Here is a 23115-nt window from a genome sequence, read left to right on the forward strand (position 1 = left end):
ACTGCAGAATACAAGTTGCAATTTGACCCTACTTTAACACAAGCCTTTTCAAATCTAACGTTTAACAAAGCTAAGATCTATTAATATTCAGTACAAACTTAAGTCAAATATGTTTTGACCAATGGGCCTCCAGCAGTGATAGCAGCATTTGAGAAAAATACATACATGGAGTATGAAACGATCTACATCTCTAAGAATAAAAGCAAAATAATTACAAAAATAATCAGAAAAGTAAAAATGACTGACAATTTAACATTTTATCATTTTCTCCCCCCTGTCTGTTACTTTTGCTTCATTAAAAGCTTTCCACCCTGAGCAGCTGTGAAAACAGCTGGCCAAGAAGAAGTAGCAAGAATGCAGAGAATATTTACAGATAGAAGCAGACAGGAGGAATTGCTAAACTAAGCAAATAGACAGTGAAGTTGAGGGGGGGGGAGGAACTAGAACTATTTCAAGATCAGGTGGGCAGACCAAAATACACAGAGGAAATAGTTGTTGCCAAGGATATAGGGATGCAAGATGGCATGGAGCATGAGCCAAAGGTGTGATGGGATTTTTAAAGGGAAAGAAACCACTGAACTGGTGTTATAGACACAAGCTGCATTCATTCTGTGTGCTTACTTAACACAGCCTGAAATCCAATGGACACTTTCCTTGGAGCTAGTCCCATTGAATAACTTTGGACTGGTTAGGATTGTTCCTCCTGTTACTATGGTTAACCAATCTCACATAAAGTGAGAAATTGCTTCATGTTAGGGTTTCCTACATGGAACCCTCTGCTTCCCTGTTCCAGGTATAACAAAAAACTGAGATTTAAGGCAGATTACACTGTGTAAATCAATACAATCAACAGGCTGGGACACCCACTAAGCAATGTAATAGGATTAGGATTGCAGAAATCTGAAACATGGCTGAAATAAAGCGTAAGTAAGACATGTTAAATTATATAGCAACAGATAGTATGCAGTGTACATAGTAGTCCAGTCCACAGTCCCGATCCCTTTCTGAACCATTCTTATAGCCCTATTACCTGGATAAAAATGCCCTCCTGAATATGTATGATGGGCTGGCTTATACATAGCTAAGTTTTGTTCTCAATTTTAATGATAGCAAAAAAAAGATACAGAGCATGTTTGTGCCTTACTCTTTTCTTTCTTTTTTTTAAGAACTGCTAGATGTCAGGATCTCATACATGAAATTCCATTCAACATCTCAGCATTTTGGGGTTCACTGCTTAGACACTAACTTGCTCTCCAATACAGAATTAGCTGAAATATACTGGGATGTAGTCATATCAACTCCCTGTGATGTGAGAAATGGTGTATTTGCAACATAGTCTGTTCCTCCTGTCCAAGTGTTCACACCGTGTGTCCAATAAGTGGGCCAAGTATGTTAAATATGGCATACACCATATGTTTCATTTGTATAGCCTATGAAAGACCTTTCGGAATCTGGAGGCACGGGTAGCTTGAGTTAATAGGACTAGTCTGGGGTGCAGAGGTGATGCTTGATGCAGTGCCTAATTTCACTATTTCCATTTCTGATGTAGCCGTTTCCCTCCCCCTTCATGGGTTAGACACAGGCTTGTGAAACATGTCACTGCTGATGTCCACTTTTTCAGCCAGCGTGAGACTTTTCACTGGTGTGTTGCTTAACCCAAGACAGAGAGCAGCAGAAGTTCCTGTTGTGATTCCTTTATGCACAGTAAGGCAAAAGTTCTGTCCTTGTGCAAGACCAGCTTTTTCTTTTTCATTGGAAATATTTTTTATGTGCCAGAGCCAGATGGAGAGGTTTATACATCTTGTCATCTTAGTGTCCTTGTCAGGTAAGAAATTAAAGCCCCTTTGGGTTGGATGACTGGGAACTTCAGATGTTTAGAATAGATTATGGTGCCATATACAGTATGAATGGGTCAGGTAATGACTGGACTGACCTATATGCATGATTCTGAGGACAGGAGACAGCTGATCCTGTCCAAGCATAGCCATCTGGATTTAAAGGTTTTTTCCAAGCTTATTTCTTACCTTTCCAAGCACTTCTGGTGTGGTACATCTTGCTTATTTCTGCAGTGTGCTTGTGGCACCATGTAAACTGCATGCCATGAAACAGGATAACTTGCTAGTGATATTGTGCACGGGGAATTATGTCTCAACATAGGGGATTGAGTAAATGACCACCAAATCCATTCCAGCTGTACAGTCCTAGCATTCTATATTTCTGTACACAAGATGTAAGGCTATGAAATCTCAGATCCTGCAGAAGCAGTCATCTGCTGGACTTTTCTCTGTGCCAGTTCATGCATACATCAGGTAATGACTTGCACGGTTGAATGAGCCACCACAGATTAAATACATCCATTCAAATACAATATTTTCAGGCAAACAACCCAATATGCTGCTGACTTCCAAGCCAGTTATTAAGAGTTGGGTTTCCACTATATCTATATATAACAGAGGGAGGGTCGGAGGCAATGCTCCCTCTAAGCTGTGGAGTTTTGTGAGCAAAAATTCTGCCTTGTGAGCTACTGGCATTAAAGTTGTGAGTGAGCGATTTGGCTACTGCATAAATTAGTTTGCTCTGGAGCCATCCTTCCTGGCGGAAGACAAAAATCTGTTAGTTGGAGGCTAAAAACTGTGAGCTAGCTCACACTAACTCTGCTTAGAGGGAACACTGGTCAGAGGCTATCTAAAGTGTAGTATCAATGGAACTGTTCCCCCTGCCTGTTCTCCTCCCTCAGGCTGGGCACAGCTGTTTTTTCTGCCTGTATGTATCCAAGATCAAAATGAACCATGACAGGAGAAAAATGTCAGAGAGAAACAGTTTCAAGGGAAAGGCCATGGATGGTAGAGGGAATGTCAAACTGCCCTTCCTGCACATCTAATAATTAGTGTGTGGTCAAGTTGCAACCAAATCATGGTGACTCCAGGACCATGGGGTTTTCAAGACAAGAGATGAGCAGAGGTGGTTTGCCATTGCCTTCCTCTGTGTAGCAATCCTAGTTTTATTGGAGGTCTTTCATCCAAGTACTAACTGTGGCCAGTCCCTGCTTAGTTTCTAAACTCTGACAAGGGAGTGCTAGTCGGGGCTAGTCAGGCTGCTAGCCCACTAATACAGTGCATTAAATGCCCCCCAGCACCCTGCTTATATGAATTCAGCACACTGAGTTGGATCATGCTACTGTAAAGTCAGGTTTGTTCCTGAGTCATCAAGTGCTGAACAAACCAACCCAAAGTATCTTCTCATCTTAACTTCTTGTCCCAGAAAGAGCTGAGATGAGGTTATCTTGGGAGGACAGAAGAGGAGATACTCTGGATGAGAAAGCCCTTTATTGATGGCATAACCCTTGCTGTTGTTCATAGTCAACAGATCTACAGTATGGGCTTTAGATAGGAAGGAAGCCTTGAGAACAGAGAACAGCATACATCTTTAGTGAAATTGCAATATCCATATATATAACTATGAAGGATTCAGATTTTGCCTAAGCTCAGCTCCTGTTTTCTGAGCCTCCGTGGCAGGTCAGATCAGGAGCAGGATATGTAATATATCAAAATGTCAGTAGAATTGGTTAGAAAGTTTTGGAAAGTATTCTGTAGGACGGGAGTGTGATTAATGTTAGATTGCTGGACAAGGTATTCTTTTTCCTGCTCCAGAAAGTAAAAGACAGAGGACTATTCTAAACCCTACTAGACATGGCCACACAGTTATCTGTAGCTTTCCCGTAAAAAGAAAAAATCAGCTTGAGCCTGTGAGAATGGGCTCCCTATCCTTTGCTCTGGCCACTTTATTCCTCAGCGGAGAGGTATGAAATTGGCACCTTGTTTTTCTTGTTTGGTGTAGTGGTTAAGTGCATGGACTCTAATCTGGGAGAACCGGGTTTGACTCCCCACTCCTCCACCTGCAGCTGCTGGATGACCTTGGGCAAGCCATAGTTCTGTCAGAGCTGTTCTCTCAAGGGCAGTTCTCGAGAGAACTCTCTCAGCCCTACCTACCTCACAGGGCATCTGTTGTGGGGAGGGGAAGGGAAAGGAGTTTGTAAGCCGCTCTGAGACTCCGAGTGAAGGAGGGGGTATAAATCCAATCTCTTCCTCCTCTTCTTCCTCTTCTTCTGTATGACTGCATAGCCCATTCCTGGCTTGACTTTAGACAGTTTTGTACCTGGTGCTAGGCTAACTGGAGGCAGGAAAATGGATGCCTCTCTGGAATCTGCAGCCTGAAGCAATTGTTTCAGGTTGCTTTGTCTCTCACCCCTCCTGTGGTATTTATTAAAGCCGTGTTCACACCAGTGCACCTCCCTTCACTTCTTAGCAATCAGTTTGAAGCTCAAGCTGTTCCTACCCAGCCTCAACACAGGTAATATACATGATCAAGGTAAATTCTAATCTAAACCTCTGTCTGCCAATTCCGTCAATAATGCCTGTGATGCAGCTGATTGGTCCTCCACTCTATCCAATGAGATTCTGGGGGATTCAGGTCTGATACAAGCTGAACTCTCAAAAGAACAATTCATATGCAAATTACTTGGCTTGGATCTACACCCTGCATGTAAAGTATAATCTCCCAATGTGTGTATATAAACTATGCAAGACATTTTGAGGGACATGTGGATCATACAAGCAACAGATTATATTGTTGTTGTTGTTGTTGTTGTTATTTCTAAATTGCCCAATCCCTTACACAGGGCTCTGGGCGGTTTACAACAGATTAAAACATACAAAAATACCAATTAAAATCAACAAACAGTTTATCTTAATTTCACAATCTCCAGATGGCATCTATAATTTAACTTAAAAACCCCTTCTAGACTGTTCTTCCATCTCATGGGCAGGTTATTGGAGGAGGCCAAAGCTGGAAGAGCAGGAGTAAAGAGGAGGGTGCCAGCTGTGATGGAAAACCGTGGCTGTCCTCAACCAAAAGCCTGGTGGAACATCTCTACCTTGCAGGCTCTGTGGAATTGCATTAAGTCCCACAGGGCCCTGATGGAGGTTGGCAGAGAGTTCCACCAGGTTGGAGCCAGGGTCAAAAAAGCCCTGGCTCAGGTTGAGGATAGCCGAATATCTTTGGGGCCAGAGATCACCAGCAGATTTCTCAGCAGAGTGCAATGCTCTCCCGGGGACATACCAGAGGAGACGGTCCCAGAGATATGCTGGTCCCAGACCTCTCAAGGCCTTAAAGGTCAATACCAACACCTTGAATCTGACTCGGTGCTGCACTGGAAGCCAGTGTAACTGCCACAGCACAGAGATCATCTGTCAGGGCATCCAACACCATCTCTGTCCCATGGCCAGGGTGGAAATCGGACTGGAATGGAGCCAATGCTGATGTGTCATCCAGAAAACTTTGGAGCTGCTAGGCTACCGCTCTCTCAATCACCTTACCCAGAAACGACAAATTTGAAACTGGGCAGTAATTGGCTGGATCAGTAGGATCCAGAGATGGTTTTTTCAATAGCGGTACTACCACCACCTCTTTCAGACCCTCTGGATAGACCCCTGTCTCCAGGGACAGATTGACAATGTCCATCAGTAGGCCCCGTACCCTCTCACCACCAGCTTTCACCAGCCATGAGGGACATTGATCCAAGAGGCAAGTGGTTGGCCTAACGGCACCCAAGATCCTATTGACATCAGCAGAGAAGAGCAGGCTGAAGTTCTCAAAAACTGAATCTGAAGACAGCCAAGGGGCCTCCAGTATAGGCAAAAATACTTAAATACTCAGAGTTTGCAATGGATCTTTGCTTCACTGGAGAGGAGACATTTCTTTCTATGAAAAAAGCTTTCTAAGGGAAGGGTTCACATGGAAAGCTACAAAACAAAAGAGATATCTAGACCTACATCTTTACATCCTTACAGCACAGAACACATAGTCACACAACAATGGAGATTCCCCTTCTTCTTGACCCCTAGAAGGAAGTCACCTGATTGCATTACCCAATCAATGTTACTCAGTTTCGCAGGTCTTGTTTACATTGGCTCTGTGCCAGGTTTCCTTCCAGGTCAGTCTAAACAATAGCACAGAAGGTAAAACAGATTAACCCTATAATGACTGGAATCTAGACCTTGCAAGTCACACATTTCCAACACAGTTCACATACTGTATCAACATTGGTGGGTAGGTCACGGCAGAGTGACAAGATTTTATCTGCAAAGAGGTTCACAAATGCCTCACAGCTAACAGCCAAATTCCTAACCTTTGATTCCTCTCTGAGAGGGTTGCCAGAGATCTAATTACCCTAAACAATTGTGCTGGGCGTGAGCTAGTGGACGCTATGGAGGCTAGAATTCCCTCTTTGCAGCCTTCACCACCACCTCATAGGCTTTCATAAACATCCTATAAGCTGTTCTTGAGGCTTCATCACAAACACGCCGCCAAACTCGCTCAAATTGTCTACGTTCTCGTTTCATCCCCCTGAGTTCCGTAGTATACCAGGGAGATGGTTTTTGACAAGAATAAAGAGGATGCTGGGAAGCGACTGCATCGATGGCTTTAGAGAGATGAGAAAACCAGTCTTCTATCAGTTCATCCAATGAGTCATCAGAAGACATCGGATCCTGCAGAGCATTCTGGAACCCAATTGGGTCCATTAGCCTCCATGGGCGAGCATAAATTGGCTATCACCTAGACAGGGCCTTCAAAACCAAATGATCTGACCATGGCGCTTCTTCCTTCGCTGTCAGATCTATGTCCATCCCCATGCCAAAGATCAAATCCAGTGTGTGGCCCGCTTGATGTGTGGGACCCAATACAAATTGGGGGAGCCCCAGTGCTGCCATGAAGGACACCAGGTCTGAAGCCTGGCTGGAAGTGGCAACCTCATCAGCATGGATGCTGAAATTCCCCAAAAACAGCCAAGGCCCATATGGCTACCATGTCCAACAGGCTCAGCGGGCTGTTGGCTGGTGCACTAGAAGAAAAGTACACCAGACATACAGCCAAGCTCTCCTCAGTGTCCCACACTAGATCAACACAATCAATACCAGTGATCTTTGGGACGGGAAGTGGTTTGAAGGAGAAACCCTCCCAGATGAGTATTGCAACCCCACCCCTGGGACTGATGGAGGACCAAGACCCCTGGGGGAGAAAGTTCTTGCAGGGCAACTGTCTTGGCCTCTTTAACCCAGGTCTTGGTCAAGCAAGCCAGGTCCATGTTCTGTGCTGCAAGATAATCATGCGGCATTCTGGTCTTATTGTTAATGAACCTGGCATTGCACAGCATCAGTGTCAAAGAGGGGTTCATAATCCTAGCCTTCACACCGGTGTGTCTTGAGATGAGTCAAAAGTTGGAAGGAAACAAAAAAAAAGTTGGAAGAAGATCGAGCATGCTCATATCTCATCTTCTTCCATTCCAAGACCTTCTCCCACCGCCATACCTCCCTTCCCCCAATCACTGGGATCCCTAGCCCAGTGCTGGCACCCTGCAAGATGTCATCCCAGTCCATCCACCTGTTCCCTCCTCTGCCCCCACCCACTACAACAATCCACAGTACAACAGAGTTATGGTTCTAATAATTTCAGTACAATCAAGGTCTAATATATCTGCATCCACATTCAATTAGGCAGTTTAAAATTACTTCCCAGCATCAATCTCCCTCCCACCCAACCTCCTTTCTTACTTCCCTCCCTATCACTAAGTAAGAAAAATATCCAATTAGTACAAGAGGTGGGGAAAGCTTCCTAACTAGACCTAATTAACCCCTATTTTTAAAAAATTTAAACCTAATCTCTAAAAGCAACCAACAGTTTATAAGGATCCCTAGATGTTAATAAGTCCTGGGAGCTAGTAAGTCCTTCCAGTACTATACTCCGGTCACCTGTGTTCCATTCCTTCATTTTGTAATGCAACTGTTCTCTACTTCCTAGATGCCTATGCAGCAAATAATGTTGCAGTCGTGTATGGGATTGAAGGGGAGTCAGTCTCTATCAACTGCACCTACAATCCCAAGGAGAATCAGTGGAGAGAAAAGAGTTGGTGCAGACACATCAGCAAGACAGTGTGCCAGCATGTTGTCAGTGCCCGGCGTTTCTGGATGCCATTCCTCAAGAGGAGGAATGGCACCACTTCCATCGCTGATAACATCCAGAATGGGATCCTCACAGTGACCATCAACCCACTGAAGAAGGAGGATGCCGGATTGTATCAGTATAAGGCAGACTTCTTGGGGAGCATGAGTACCCTGTGCAAGGTGAAGCTGAAGGTTCTGCGAGGTAAGTCTCTAGTGTTTTGCCTGAGCGCTGCCTTTTAAATACCCGGATTTGTGCTACAATACACTTCAAGAGCATCGTTCTTATTCCCTGGCCTGGATAGCCCAGGCAAGCCCAATCTCATCAGGTCTTGGAAGCTAAGCAGGGCCGACCCTGGCAAGTACTTGGAAGGGAGACCTCCAAGGAACACCAGGGCTGGGACGCAGAGGCAGACAATCGCAAGCCAGCTCTCTGAAACATCCTAGTTCAACTAGGGGTCACCAGAAGTCACCATGACTTCCAGTCTCACAAGCACACACACACAAAAAGAAAAACCAAAAAAAGAGAGCATTCTTCTTACTAACTACTGCAACTAAAACCATAGCACTGTTGGACAGAGACATAGTGACAGGCAGAAATTATCAGGAACACTTTGTGCATATGATAAGACATAAAAAGTTGAGCAAGTATGTTTTTCCTTCTTGGATAGTCATTCCTATTTCCACAAAAATTATAAACTTCAGGCTACAGATCAGTGACAATCCCAATGTCACATTTCCCTCCATCTTTCTGTTATTAGTCGTGATAATGGACTATTTCTTACAATGTCTCAGTGTAATAGTTTTTGGCCACTAAAGTGCAGTGTTTCTGCCAGCAGGCACATGGAAGACTGAGGCACCAGAGGAGCCCAGAGCAGTATACAGCATCTCCAGGTAAAACCATACATTCATTTTCAGCCAGTTCTTTGCACCAGTGCCTGTGGGATGTACTCAGGAACTCTGGCCTATCAGCAAGAATTAACCGTGTTCCTATTGCAACCTGGACAGAACACAACAGGTAGAAAACACAAAGTTTGCCAGCTCTCACCACACTAAAAAAAAAATACAGCATCCAGATGTTGTATTTGTATACAGGATCCAAAAGTCCTTTTGTGGATCAAAAACTGGCTGATTAATAGGAAACAGAGAGTGAGTATAAATGGGCAATTTTCTCAGTGGAGGGTGGTAAGCAGTGGGGTACCACAGGGATCAGTACTCGGTCTGACGCTTTTTAACTTGTTTATTAATTATTTGGAGTTGGGAGTAAGCAGTGAAGGTCAAAGAAGACGGGGACGGCAAAGGATGAGATGGTTAAACAGTGTCATAGATGCAACGAACATGAAATTGAGCCAACTTCAGAGGACGGCGGAAGACAGGAAGGCCTGGCGTGATCTGGTCCATGGGGTCGCAAAGAGTCGGACTTGACTGTGCGACTGAACAACAACAAGTGAAGTGGTTAAATTTGCAGATGACATGAAGTTGTTCATGGTGGTGACAACCAGGGAGGATTGTCAAGGACGGGCGAGTGGGCATCAATGGGGAAAATGGGGTTCAATGTAGCAAAGTGCAAAGTGATGCACATTGGAGCAAAAAATCCTAACTATAAATACACGTTGATGGCGTCTGAACTGACAGAGACTGACCAAGAAAGAGATCTTGGAGTCGTAGTAGATAACTCAATGAAAATGTCAAGACAGTGTGTGACTGCAATAAAAAAGGCCAACGCTATGCTGGGGATTATTAGGAAGGGAATTGAAAACAAATCAGCTAGTATCATAATGCCCTGTATAAATTGATGGTATGTCCTCATTTGGAGTACTGTGTACAGTTCTGGTCACCACACCTTAAAAATAATATTATAGCATTGGGAAAAGTGCAGAAAAGGGCAACTAGAATGATAAAAGGGTTGGAACACTTTCCCTATGAAGAAAGGTTGAAGCACTTGTGGCTCTTTAGTTTGGAGAAACGACGGCAGAGGGGTGACATGATCGAGGTTTACAAAATTATACATGGGATAGAGCAGGTAGAGAAAGAAGTACTTTTCTCCCTTTCTCACAATACAAGAACTCGTGGGCACTCAATGAAATTGCTGAGCAGTTGGGTTAGAATGGATAAAAGGAAGTCCTTCTTCACCCAAAGAGTGATTAACACATGGAATTCACTGCCACAGGAAGGGGTGGCGGATACAAGCATGGACGGCTTCAAGAGGGAACTGGATAAACATATGGATCAGAGGTCCATCAATGGCTATTAGCCAGAAGGTATAGATAGGAACTCACAGGCTGGGGCAGGTGATGCACTGTATTCTTGGTGTTTGGGGGGGGGCAACAGTGGGAGGGCTTCGTGTCCTGGCCCCACTGATGGACCTCCTGATGGCACCTGGTATTTCTGGCCACTGTGTGACAGAGGGTTGGACTAGATGGGCCATTGGCCTGATCCAACATTGGCTTCTCTTATGTTCTTATGACAAGGTTGGGGCATGCTCATAGCAAATCATTAAAAATAATGCTTATGATAAAAGTTGATAGCTGTGGAAGCCTAACCAATGATAATGGTGCTTATCCATGGCCTAACAGTGCAATTGTAAGCAGAGTTATCCCCTTCAATTAACTTAGAGGGATGTGACTCTGCTTAGGATTGCTACTGTTAGAGTGTTATACAAATCACACTCTATCCTTCTTGCACTCTGTCCATCTCCAGAGCCCTGCTACCAGAGGAACCATCATAGGAAACAAATTCCCAATACTGTGGCTCAGTTTCATCAGTAGCTAACAGGTATATGAGACACTGCTAATGTTCTCACATTCTGTCCCAGAAGACAGGGTCACTTGACAAGTGTACTATCAAAATGTGAAGTCATCCTGTGTATGGGACTGAGATGCTAAGAAGTTCATGAACAAGGCTAGAATTTAATGTCCAGCACAGAGGTTGATATTCATTCTACATATTTGTAGTTTAAGAGCTGAAAGCTGGGAATAATTTGTAGCATGCCCAGACAACAGGTTTATACATAATCAAAAGTATGAAAGTTGTCCCAGTAAAAGGCAGGTACATAAGAACATTAGAATAGCTCAGCTGGATCAAAGAAATGGTCCATGTTGTCCAGGATCCTATTGCACACAGAGGTCAGTATTGCTTACTCTGACTGACAGCAGCTCTTCAGGGTTTCACATAGAGGTCTTTTGCATCTCTTAGTACCTGATCATTTTCACTGGAGCTGCTGTGGATTGAACCTGGGATCTTCTTCATGCAAAGCATATTTTTTACCACTGAGCTGTTGCCATGTTAGTCTGTCTATTGCAGTAGAAAAGAGCAGGAGTCCAGTAGCACCTTAAAGGCTAACAACATTTGTGGCAGAGTATGAGTCGGGTTGCCAGCCTCCAGGTGGGGCCTGGGGATCTCCCGCTTTTACAAGTGATCTCAACAGGGCTATTTTTTGGGCAGGAACGCACAGGAACAGAGTTCTGGCTGGCTCCTGAGTTGGCCACGCCCAGCAGGAACTCATTGACATAATAGGCCACACCCAACAGCAGGAACTCATTAGGATTGGCTACATTAGGGGTGTGTGGCCTAACATGCAAAGGAGTTCCTGCTACAAAAAAATCCCTGGGTTTTGACAACAAACAAGGTAAACAGAATAAGAAGCAAAAGGTGGGTGTGGCTGGATGAACACACTTCTGATAACACAGGTGTGTGGCCTCATAGGCTAATGAGCTGTGCTGTCAGGGGTGTGGCCTAATATGCTAATATGTTTCTGCTGTTGGGTGTGGCCAATTATGCTAATAAGTTCCTGCTGGGCTTTTTCTACAAAAAAAGCCCTGGATCTCAAGCTGACAGAGATAAGCTCCCCTGGAGAAAATGGCTGCTTTGAAAGGTGGACTCTATGGCATTGTACCATGCTGAGGCCTCTCCCCTCCCCAAACTCCGCCCTCTCCTGGATCTACCCCCAAAGTCTCCAGATATTTTCCAACCCAGACCTGGCAACCCTAGGTATGAGCTTTCATGAGTCACTGCTCATTGTGACTCATGAAAGCTCATAAGAACATAAGAACATAAGAGACGCCAATGTTGGATCAGGCCAAAGGCCCATCCAGTCCAACACTCTGTGTCACACAGTGGCCAGAAATACCAGTGCCATCAGGAGGTCCAGCAGTGGGGCCAGGACATTAGAAGCCCTCCCACTGTTGACCCCCCCAAGCACCAAGAAGACAGAGCATCACTTGCCCCAGAGCCCCTAGCTATACCTTGTGGCTAATAGCCACTGATGGACCTCTGCTCCATATGCTTATCTAATTCCCTTTTGAAGCCATCCATGCTTGTAGCACCCACCACTTCCTGTGGCAGTGAATTCCAAGTGTTAATCACTCTTTGGGTGAAGAAGTACTTCCTTTTATCCATTCTAACCCGACCGCTCAGCAATTTCATGGAGTGCCCACGAGTTCTTGTATTGTGAGAAAGGGAGAAAAGTACCTCTTTCTTTACCTGCTCTTTCCCATGCATAATCTTATAAACCTCGATCATGTCACCCCTCAGTCGTCTTTTCTCCAAGCTAAAGAGCCCTAAGCGCTTTAACCTTTCCTCATAGGGAAAGTGTTCCAACCCTTTTATCATTCGAGTTGCCCTTTTCTGCACTTTTTCCAAAGCTATAATATCCTTTTTAAGGTGTGGTGACCAGAACTGCACACAGTATTCCAAATGAGGTCTCACCATTGATTTATATAGGGGCATTATTATATTGGCTGATCTGTTTTCAATACCCTTCCTAATAATCCCCAGCATAGCATTGGCCTTCTTTATTGCAGTCACACACTGTCTCGACATTTTCAGTGAGTTATCCACTACAACTCCAAGATCTCTCTCTTGCTCAGTCTCTGCCAGTTCAGACCCCATCAATGTGTATTTATATTTAGGATTTTTGGCTCCAATGTGCATCACCTTGCACTTGGCCACATTGAACCCCATTTGCCATGTTGACGCCCACTCGCCCATCCTTGACAGATCCCCTTGGAGTGCCTCACAATCCTCACTGGTTTTCACCACCCTGAACAACTTTGTATCATCCGCAAATTTAGCCACTTCACTGCTTACTCCCATCTCCAAATCATTAATGAACAAGTTAAAAAGCAGTGGACCAAGTACTGATCCCTGCGGTACCCCACTGCTTACCACCCTCCACTGAGAAAATTGCCCACCTACACTCACTCTCTGTTTTCTATGAACTAGCCAGTTTTTGATCCATAAAAGGACTTGTCCTTCTATCCCATGATTTTTGAGCTTACTTAGGAGCCTTTGATGAGGAACTTTATCAAAAGCTTTCTGGAAGTCAAGGTAAATAATATCTATTGGATCCCCCTTGTCCACATGTTTGTTCACCCCCTCAAAGAACACTAACAGGTTAGTGAGACAAGATCTTCCCTTACAGAAACCGTGCTGAGTCTGCCTCAATAGGTTTTGTTCATCTATGTGCCTACTAATTCTTTCCTTAATAATGGTTTCCACCAATTTACCCGGTATCGACGTCAGACTGACTGGCCTGTAATTTCCCGGATCTCCTCTGGAACCCTTTTTAAAGATGGGAGTGACATTAGCTACCTTCCAATCCTCAGGAATGGAGGCAGATTTTAAGGAAAGATTACATATCTTTGTCAGGAGATCTACAAGTTCACATTTGAGTTCTTTCAGAACTCTCGGATGTATGCCATCTGGGCCTGGTGATTTTTCAGTTTTTAAGTTGTCTATCAGTTTTAGGACCTCCTCTCTCATCACCTCAATCTGACTCAGGTCTTCCAACACCCCTCCTGAAATCAGTGGTTCTGGAGTGGGCAAGCACTTCTCATCTTCCACAGTGAAGACGGAGGCAAAAAATGCATTTAGCTTCTCAGCCATTTCCCTATCATCCTTCAATACTCCTTTTACCCCTTGGTCGTCCAAGGGCCCCACTGCCTCCCTGGCTGGTTTCCTGTTTCTAATGTATTTGAAGAAAGTTTTATTGTTGGTTTTTACGTTTTTTGCTATATGCTCCTCATATTCCCTTTTTGCCTGCCTGACCTCAGACTTGCATTTTATTTGCCATAGCCTGTGTTCCGTTTTATCAGCCTCACTGTGACTAGCTTTCCACTGCTTAAAGGAATTCTTTTTACTTTTTACAGCCTCCATTACTCTGTTTGTTAACCATGCAGGCTTTTTCCTATACCTGTTTGTGCCTTTCCTAACCTGCGGAATATATATTTTTTGAGCTTCTAGGATCGTAGTTTTAAATAGTTTCCAAGCTTCCCCAATTGTTTTGACCCTTTCTACTTTTCCTTTCAGTTTCCTCCCCACGTGTCCCCTCATATCAGAGAAATTACCCCTTTTAAAGTTAAAAGAGGTTGTGTGAGTCTTTTTGGCCAATTTCTCTATTTGTACAAATAATTCTCTATTTGTACAAATAATTCTCTATTTGTACAAATAATTCTCTATTTGTACAAATAATTCTCTATTTGTACAAATAATTCTCTATTTGTACAAATAATTCTCTATTTGTACAAATAATTCTCTATTTGTACAAATAATTCTCTATTTGTACAAATAATTCTCTATTTGTACAAATAATTCTCTATTTGTACAAATAATTCTCTATTTGTACAAATAATTCTCTATTTGTACAAATAATTCTCTATTTGTACAAATAATTCTCTATTTGTACAAATAATTCTCTATTTGTACAAATAATTCTCTATTTGTACAAATAATTCTCTATTTGTACAAATAATTCTCTATTTGTACAAATAATTCTCTATTTGTACAAATAATTCTCTATTTGTACAAATAATTCTCTATTTGTACAAATAATTCTCTATTTGTACAAATAATTCTCTATTTGTACAAATAATTCTCTATTTGTACAAATAATTCTCTATTTGTACAAATAATTCTCTATTTGTACAAATAATTCTCTATTTGTACAAATAATTCTCTATTTGTACAAATACCCTGCCACAAATTTTGTTAGTCTTTAAGGTACTACTGGACTCTTGCTCTTTTCTATAGTTAAGTTTGTGACTAATACAGTCTCAGTTTTCACAAGTTAATTTTTGACCATGACACATGCATGCACACTATAGAAGCCAAGAAAGCAGACTACATGCCACACCATGCTAAGCCTGTGACAGTTCTGTCACTGCCTCTCTGAAGAGGAACTATGAAAAAACCCACATGACTAGATTGGAGCAGACTGGAGGTATTTGGGTACTTCTAACTACTGAAAATAAATTTCTGGCCACATTCTGAGAAACTTATAAATTCCCATCCCAGAGTTACCCTGAGCATTATCCTTTTCTGTGCTGCAGAAGGGGGGGAAATGAATTCTGGGTCCTATTGAATTTGATACCTCCGTAGAGACTTTCATCTCAGCTTCTGTTCTTCTTAACGGCAGCATTTCACCAGGGATATATGCAAGATTGTTCTGACAGAAATTATCAAATCACAGTGAGTGGGTACAAGTCTAACTGCTACAATAGGATTTAATAGATTGCCCCACTAGGGTTCTCGAGCTATGCCATTTTGTAGGGTAATACAACTTAAATGTGCATTGCCAGGTGTACAAACATACAGGATAGCAGCACAACACAAACCAGATATTGCTAAATCCTTATAAAGCAAAAGAATGTGGGTGGCACAGAAGGTTATATATGAATTCACCCTATGCCTGTGGTTTTTGTCCCGGGGCCCTAAGGGCTGCAAACCTCCAGGTGGGGCCTCAGGAACTCCAGGAATTCCAACTGATCTCCAGATAACAGAGATCCATTTCCCTGGAGAAAACGACTGCTTTGGAGGGTGGACTCTGCTATTTATACCTCACTTGAGGTCCCTCGCCTCCACAAACCCCACCTTTCCCCAGGAAATGTGGGTGGTACAGAAGGTTATATATGAATTCACCCTATGCCTGTGGTTTTTGTCCCGGGGCCCTAAGGGCTGCAAACCTCCAGGTGGGGCCTCAGGAACTCCAGGAATTCCAACTGATCTCCAGATAACAGAGATCCATTTCCCTGGAGAAAACGACTGCTTTGGAGGGTGGACTCTGCTATTTATACCTCACTTGAGGTCCCTCGCCTCCACAAACCCCACCTTTCCCCAGGAATCTCCAGGAATTTCCCAACCCAGAGCTGGCAACCCTAGACCCTTGGCAGAAATTATTTCTGGTCACAGACCTCCACTAGGAGAACAACAGCTTAAAAAAAATCAGAGTAAAAAACATGGATGGGGGAAGGGTTCGACTTTGTAAGGATTTGGCAGCAATCCATTCTGACATTCAAGTATGGATCACAGACCAGCCTAATTCTTATTTGGAATACAAGATTGTAATGTTATGAACAGTAATAAATAGTAGAATATAATATAATTTGGAATGGTAGGTTAGAATAGATTTCTCTGTTCTGGGGACAGAGAAAACACACTGCACAGCCAATTGCTCCACCTCTAAGACGAGGATGCCCTAAGGTTACCTCCACGCTTGAGAGGAGGTGGATGGGAGTGTGACAGCAAGGTCTCCATTAATACTCTCAGCATTCCACAGTTCCACAAGGGTACATCTGCCCATCAGTCTCTGATTTCGATATATTTATTTCCTTCACTGTGGTTTCCCTCAGAATTAAACCCAAACAAATGGTGACCATATAAACTAAGCTTGTTATTCCAGTTTGGTCCTTGCATCTATCAAACAACTTTAATATGCTGTGTGCTAATCTGCTGCTCACACTTTAACTATGCGTATGGACTGGTAACTTCCATTTCAATGTATCTGAAGAAGTGCGTGCGCACGAAAGCGTATACCATGAATAAAACTTTGTTGGTCTTAAAGGTGCCACTGGACTCAAACTTTGTTCTGCTGATTTAGACCAACACAGCTACCCACCTGAGTCAGCCTATTTACCGTTTCTGTAGGGAGATTTTGGACCCTTTGCCATATTCCAGTATGGACTGTAAACTCTTGGTAGCAAAAGGGATTTTATTCTTGCCACAAATAATGTTAAGCAAATATAACATGACAAGAGCAACATTTTCAAAACACAATGAACTGTGAAAGAAGGAAGAGCTGCAACTCTCTTTCTTGAGACTAGATTTTTGGGACTATTGTATATGTGAGAACCTACATTTTTCTTGTTCTGGTATTTCTACAGTTATTTTTCATATTTCATGTATGTTTATGTGTTGTACAAAGACCTCATGTCACCCTAGGCTTGCCAAGACCAGCCGGGGGGCGGGGAAATCCCCACCCCAGAGGCCCGTTCTTTGCCGCCGGTGGATTGGGCCCCGGGGGGAACCCCACCCCCAAAGCACAGGACAGGCCCGGCGTCAGCACGTCACCCGGAAGTGACGCAGCCACGCCAGGCGCACCGGGGGCGGGGCCGCGGTCATCCGAGGGAAAACTCTATGTTTTTCCCTCGGATGACCGTAGCCCTGCCCCCGGCACGCCCGACGCAGCCACGTCACTTCCGGGTGACGTGCTCGCGGCGCACGGGGGCACTCCCAGAGCAAACCGGGAGTCCCCTGCTGCAGCTTAAGGTAGGACTTGGCAACCCTATGTCACCCGCATGTCTGAAATAGCCCCAAGGAATCCCTGTTTGCTCCATTAAGGAAACTTAATTGTAGCCAATCAGTACAGGTAAATTATTTTATTTTATTTATTTATTCAGGTATTTCTACCCCGCCCTACCCCGCGAGTGGGCTCAGGGCGGCTTACAGGGGCTTAAGCCCATACATAAAATTCATTAAAATCCAATAAAATCACAAAGATACAATCAATAACATACTATTAATAATAATAATAATAATAATAAAGTGCTTTAAGTTCTTTAAGTTCCAAGATGGTCTGCAGTTGACTCTAACAGTTAACTTCTACAAAAAATAACCCCTGCCAGCATTAGTTGTATCATTCCGGCAGTAATAATCCAAGCTAATCGGCTGATCTTGCCGCCATGTAGTTCACCCTGCCGCCAGGCTATCAAGGGCGATCCAACTTGATGATACTTCCACCGTTAGTGGTGGTGGGAGCGGCGGCCCCTACATAAAATTCCCCCAACAAGGCTAATAGTGGCCCCTTGAGGCAATTTTAGATGAGGAGAATGGTGCTTGGGGAAAAGATTATATCTTCCTCTCTCCATCAACTATGGTACCAATCTGAATCAGGCCCATGCACATCTAGGAGTTAATTTCCAAGCACACAAATCCTCAAGAATGTCTGGTCTCTGAGACCAGGGCCAACACTCAGGACAAGAGGTCTATGAAGCATATTGTTAGGTCCTCAGTGTATGTAACAGATAGGATCAAATCAAAGGAACTGCACCCATACATACTAGGTAGAAAAACAGCCTGTTTTAAAAGGTCGAAGTCTGTTAGCTTTTAGAATGGAGTGTAAGCATATACAATAGCAGCAGCAAACCCAGGGCTATCTATTGAACACTAATTTCCCATCTTCATTTCAAAATACCTTTTCACACTGAATTATCTGCTTAACACTACCCTGCATTTGTTACTTTCCAAAGCACCATAGGAACTGCTGGAATAAATCTGCACTTCGTTGTGGCTGGATTCCTGGGTTTCAAATGCCTAGTTGTTATATTCCTCTTGATTATTGCCTGGAGCCAGAAGAACAGAAGGTTGGAGGATGGCAGCAGAAGGGAAAATGAGCACCAGCTTCTCTCATTCACAGGTGACATCACTAGTACAGGTGGGGTCAGTAGAGGTTTTTTGGGGGGATGCGTCAAGCCCTTTTCAACCTTAGACAACAGGGATGGGGCTCGGTAGACAATGTTTTGAATCAGTGTAGGAAAAACAAGGTAAGGGTATGCTTACCCAAACTAAGAATATCCCATACATCACAGGTCATTCTGGGGTCCATATTTAGTTTTCACCAGAACAGAAAATAATAAAAGTAGAAGCTGGTTTCGACAACTGAAGCAATGATTGATGATACTCCTCATGTCTGAAAGTAATTGTTAAGAGTAACAAATCTTTTCTTTGAGTAGTTTGGAACCTTCAACACTTGGGCTTTTACTGCCTTCTTTTTCTTTTTCTCATAGCTTGTAGTTTCCCCTCCCCTTTTTGTTGTAGTTTTGTAGTTTTATTAGAAATGCAAATTTTAAAAATCCCCTTCGGGGGGGGCCAAAAAAAAAAGAAAATAATAAAAGTAGCATGGGAGCACAGACTGCATATTGCTTTCAGCTTGAACTGCAATACTGGTACCTGGAGGAGACCCTGAATTTAGTGTGGCACAGGGCCACTGCTATAGGACTCTGGGGCAAATTATCTGTTACTTTAAGGACAGGCCACACTTGATGCAGCCTGCACACAGATTACTTTCATAATCATTGGCCTCTTTTGGATTGTGTCACTATAGGTGGCCGCTTACTCTGTCTTCATTGTGGAGCCATCCCTGAATGAGGAATGATTTGTGCAATAATCTTACGACATTTCCCACATAATTCTACACATTTTAATGTTGTAAACAGAGTTGCCAAATCTGGTTTGGGGTCTGGAGATTTGTTGAAGGGGGGAGCCGGAGAGGAAGGATCTCGGTGGCACATAATGCCATACAGTCCACCCTCCAAAGCCGCCATTTTTCCAGAGGAGCTGATCTTTGTAGTCTGGAGATCATTTGTAATTCTGGGAGATCTGGACTCACCTGCAGCTTGGCAGCCCTAGTTGTAAAAATGCTCAGAATAATGCTTGTGAGACAGTCTGACTCCCCCAGTCTCAGGTTAAACGAATGGGGAGGGGTAATGCCATGGACTTGCACATCATGGGGTCTTAAAACTATACATTTGGCGGGGAGGTGGTTTTCTTTTGTTTTGTTTCTAACCCTTTAGGATCTATTGCTATTTAATTTTTCCAATTTTTGTCTATGATCATGTTAGAAACTTATTTTGTTTAAAAAGAAAAATTCAGCCACATCTGCTAGCCTCTGCGAAGTTTTAAAGAGAAGCTCAAGTGGCAGCAATGGCCATGGACTGTATTTATTTCACTGCTTCATTTCATTTAATAACTTAGATTCCTCTTCCTGTTTCCAGCCTAACAAGAAAAGGTTGTTATAACTAGATGTGATGGAAGGAAGGCAAAGAACAAGTAAGAATTCGCTGATAGGAGCATGGAGATGGCTCCTGCAGATACAGCCAGCATAAGAAAGACCTGCTTGCTTTATCCTTTCACCTCATGCCCAGCACAAGGACTGCCGTGGTTTCACTTGCAAAGCCAACAGGACAGATGGAGACAACTGTGCTTTGCTATCACGAATAAAATAAATGTGGCCTGGGGAGTATAGTAACTGTAAGGGATCTTCTCTCTTGACTCTTTTGCAAAATGTATCTAATAATAATTGTTACAAAGCAAGAATAAAATTTTGTTGAGATATAAATGAGTGGAAATGCTTGTTGGAATTGAAGGGATCTCTGTGGATGGATTGGAGGCAACAGTACACAATAAGAAGTATCTTGGAGAGAAGACATGCACTGATTATTTATATATAATTAAAGTACTATATAAAATGTGCATAGAGTGGCTTTTTCAAACATCTAAATAACATAGGAACCACACAGAATGCTTTCATAGGGTAAGCATAGTAATTCACACACATGTCTTAGGCTTCGATTGCTTGGGTTGCCCCCTCTTGTCTTGGACACCAAGTATTACTCTTTAAGTCTGCAGATGATGCAGAAGAAATAGCAGCAGACCTGTCTCCCCTGCAGCTCATCTTACCTATTCCCCTTGCAGACCTATCATCTTCTCTTTCTTCTATAGGTGATATGGCAACAGGTCTCCAGCTGTGCCACACAACAGGTAAGATTGCAGCTGGAATGTGGAAAGAATGTGGAACCACAGCTAGTTTTTTACTTCAGCTGTAGATTTAAGGGGGCAAGACCTCCAGTGTCTAGGGTAAGAAGCGAAAACCCTAATTATTAATCTGAGATGGTCATTTAGGTACACGATGGTGCCCTTATGTTCATGTGCATGCATGTTCACACGTTTGCATGAAAGGCAAGATGTATCCTCGCTGATTTAACTTCTAAAGACTGTGGGGAGGAAGATGAATTTTGAATGATGTTAACTCTTGCAACTCACACTAATTTTTTTAAACACAGGATTCCCAAAATGCAAAAATAGGGCTGATTTACCAGGGAAACATAACAGAAAAGGAGAACTGTCCCTGGTAAGCTGGGAAAGTTGTAGCATATGGTCTACATAATAGTTTTGCAGAACTGCTGGAATGCTTTAATAAATATTATAAAATAGACAGTCCTTATGCACAGTCTAAGAAGCCTAGAATACAAACATCTTTCAACAGTGTCAGATTCAAGGAGACTGAAGTTCAAGTCCATTTCACATGGTAGACAGAATTATTGCTGAGGAATGCTTGGAAAGATATTATTAACTGAGTGCAAATAGAACTGCTGAACAAGCATAAGGCCTCAGGAAGTCTGATCTCAATTTGAATTTTTTTTTTAAGTCTGTTGTGCAACCAGGAAATCAGTGTGCTACAAAAATAGACAACCAAGATGGCACCCTTTCCTGTGGTCTATCACTTCCCATTTTGCAATATCTTCTCTCTAGCCTGAGATTCCTACATACCACAAGCACTGGAACTAATTTCTCTAGGCTAAAGAGCTATCTGCACAATGAAAACCTTGGCCATTGGGTATTTTCTGTTGATGCAGCAAAGCAACAACAAGAAAGCCCAATGGAAAGACCAGGTTCCAGATGTTTGCTAAATTCTAAGGCTGAATTTTTAATTGGGATTTACTACAACTAAACGTTGGGATTTTTTAATACCACTATCCGAGTAAGGTTCACTTTATCAGACTGAATGTGACCTATACATCCACATTCATCAATCAGCCCAAGGTGTTGGGCATCGGTAATACAACAACATGTTGGTTTGGGGGGAAAAACCACTTTTGCTACCCTTAAGGTTTTCTGAAATGATGAAAGAGTCTCCACCCATCAAACATTTAAATACCCAAAATCCACACATTATCCTGTTTCCTAAATGCAGCAGTGAATGAAGACTTGGATAAAAAGACAATATTGCTAATTCTCAATGTATCCCCATCTATGGATACTTGAATCTAGAGACTGAGGCCATGAACAGACCAGACAGATTTTCGACAAATCTTGGAAAAGCCTCAGATTCACACACAAAAATCTGAAATCTAAACAAAAAATATACTGGAGGCTTTTAAAAAATCCACAATAATAGAAGCAGGGTCTATAACTTTAAGAAATAGATGCCTTTTGAGACATCAATACCTATTGCTAGGCAACCACAACAATATTGTGGTGGTGGAGGAGGCAGAACCCTTATCAGGGCTATTATGGCCTTTAAAGGAGGACTCCTTGGGGCCAGGCTGCTCACTACTGTTCAACAACCACCAAAAGAATGCCAATGGCTGGAGTTTCAGACTAGGATCTGGGACACGCATGTTCAAATTTCCACTCTGTTGCTGGGTAACTTTGAGTCAGTCTCTCTCTCTCTCTCTCTCTCTCTCTCTCTCTCTCTCTCTCTCTCCCCCCCCCCTAACCTACCTCACAGGTTGTTGTGAAGGTAAAATGGAAGAGAATGATACAAGCTGCTTTGGTTCCCCACTGTGGAAAAAGGTGGGGTATAAATTAAGTAAATGAATAATAAATGTAGCTGAGGGTGGGAGGAGATAAAAGGCTGGTTGGCTGACTGGTGCGTGGGAAGAGAAGGAAGGAGGCGAAGGGGACAGGAGAGGTCTGCCAGAAAGAGTGAATGATAAAATAGTGTCAGGAGGGAGATACAGGGGAAAGAGAGGTACCCCCCAAGTCCTTGCAGCTTCCCCACTGTGCAGCTGGGCCTAACCCTAGCAGCCAGCACCACACAACTGGGCTTGTTGGCTGGCACTATGCAATTCAACAAGAATTTTCCTGGGGAGAGACTGCCCCAGGGAGGGAAGGAGGGAAAGCTGAAGATGTGGGGCAGATAAAGGTATGTTTGTTGGTGGGTGGGAAGAAAGAAGCAACCAAGAAAAGGGGGAAGGCTATGGGGGATTTCAGGGAAGGGAAAGAATAAATAGTGGGGGAGAGGAAAATCATATGCCCCACAATTCCTTGTGGATCTCATACT

General features: G+C 43.2%; 1 protein-coding gene across 3 annotated transcripts; it reads left to right on the forward strand.

The window, feature by feature from the left end:
- Window positions 1–1721: 1721 nt before the first annotated feature.
- LOC107111698 (triggering receptor expressed on myeloid cells 2-like) lies at window positions 1722–20320 on the forward strand. 3 transcript variants are annotated; one of them, XM_015412706.1, is made up of 5 exons: window positions 1722–1825; window positions 7858–8202; window positions 8834–8891; window positions 18521–18705; window positions 20045–20320. In XM_015412706.1, exons 1-5 carry the CDS (start codon window positions 1768–1770, stop codon window positions 20047–20049), a joined length of 651 nt encoding a protein of 216 aa, XP_015268192.1. In that variant the 5' UTR covers window positions 1722–1767; the 3' UTR covers window positions 20050–20320. The 3 variants fall into 3 exon arrangements, with proteins under 3 accessions (XP_015268192.1, XP_015268194.1, XP_015268193.1); XM_015412708.1 differs by having other exon boundaries at window positions 18521–18687; XM_015412707.1 differs by having other exon boundaries at window positions 8837–8891.
- Window positions 20321–23115: the final 2795 nt, after the last annotated feature.

The sequence above is a fragment of the Gekko japonicus genome, unplaced genomic scaffold (assembly GCF_001447785.1).
Source record: "Gekko japonicus isolate JY-2015 unplaced genomic scaffold, Gekko_japonicus_V1.1 scaffold647, whole genome shotgun sequence".
NCBI lineage: Eukaryota > Metazoa > Chordata > Lepidosauria > Squamata > Gekkonidae > Gekko > Gekko japonicus.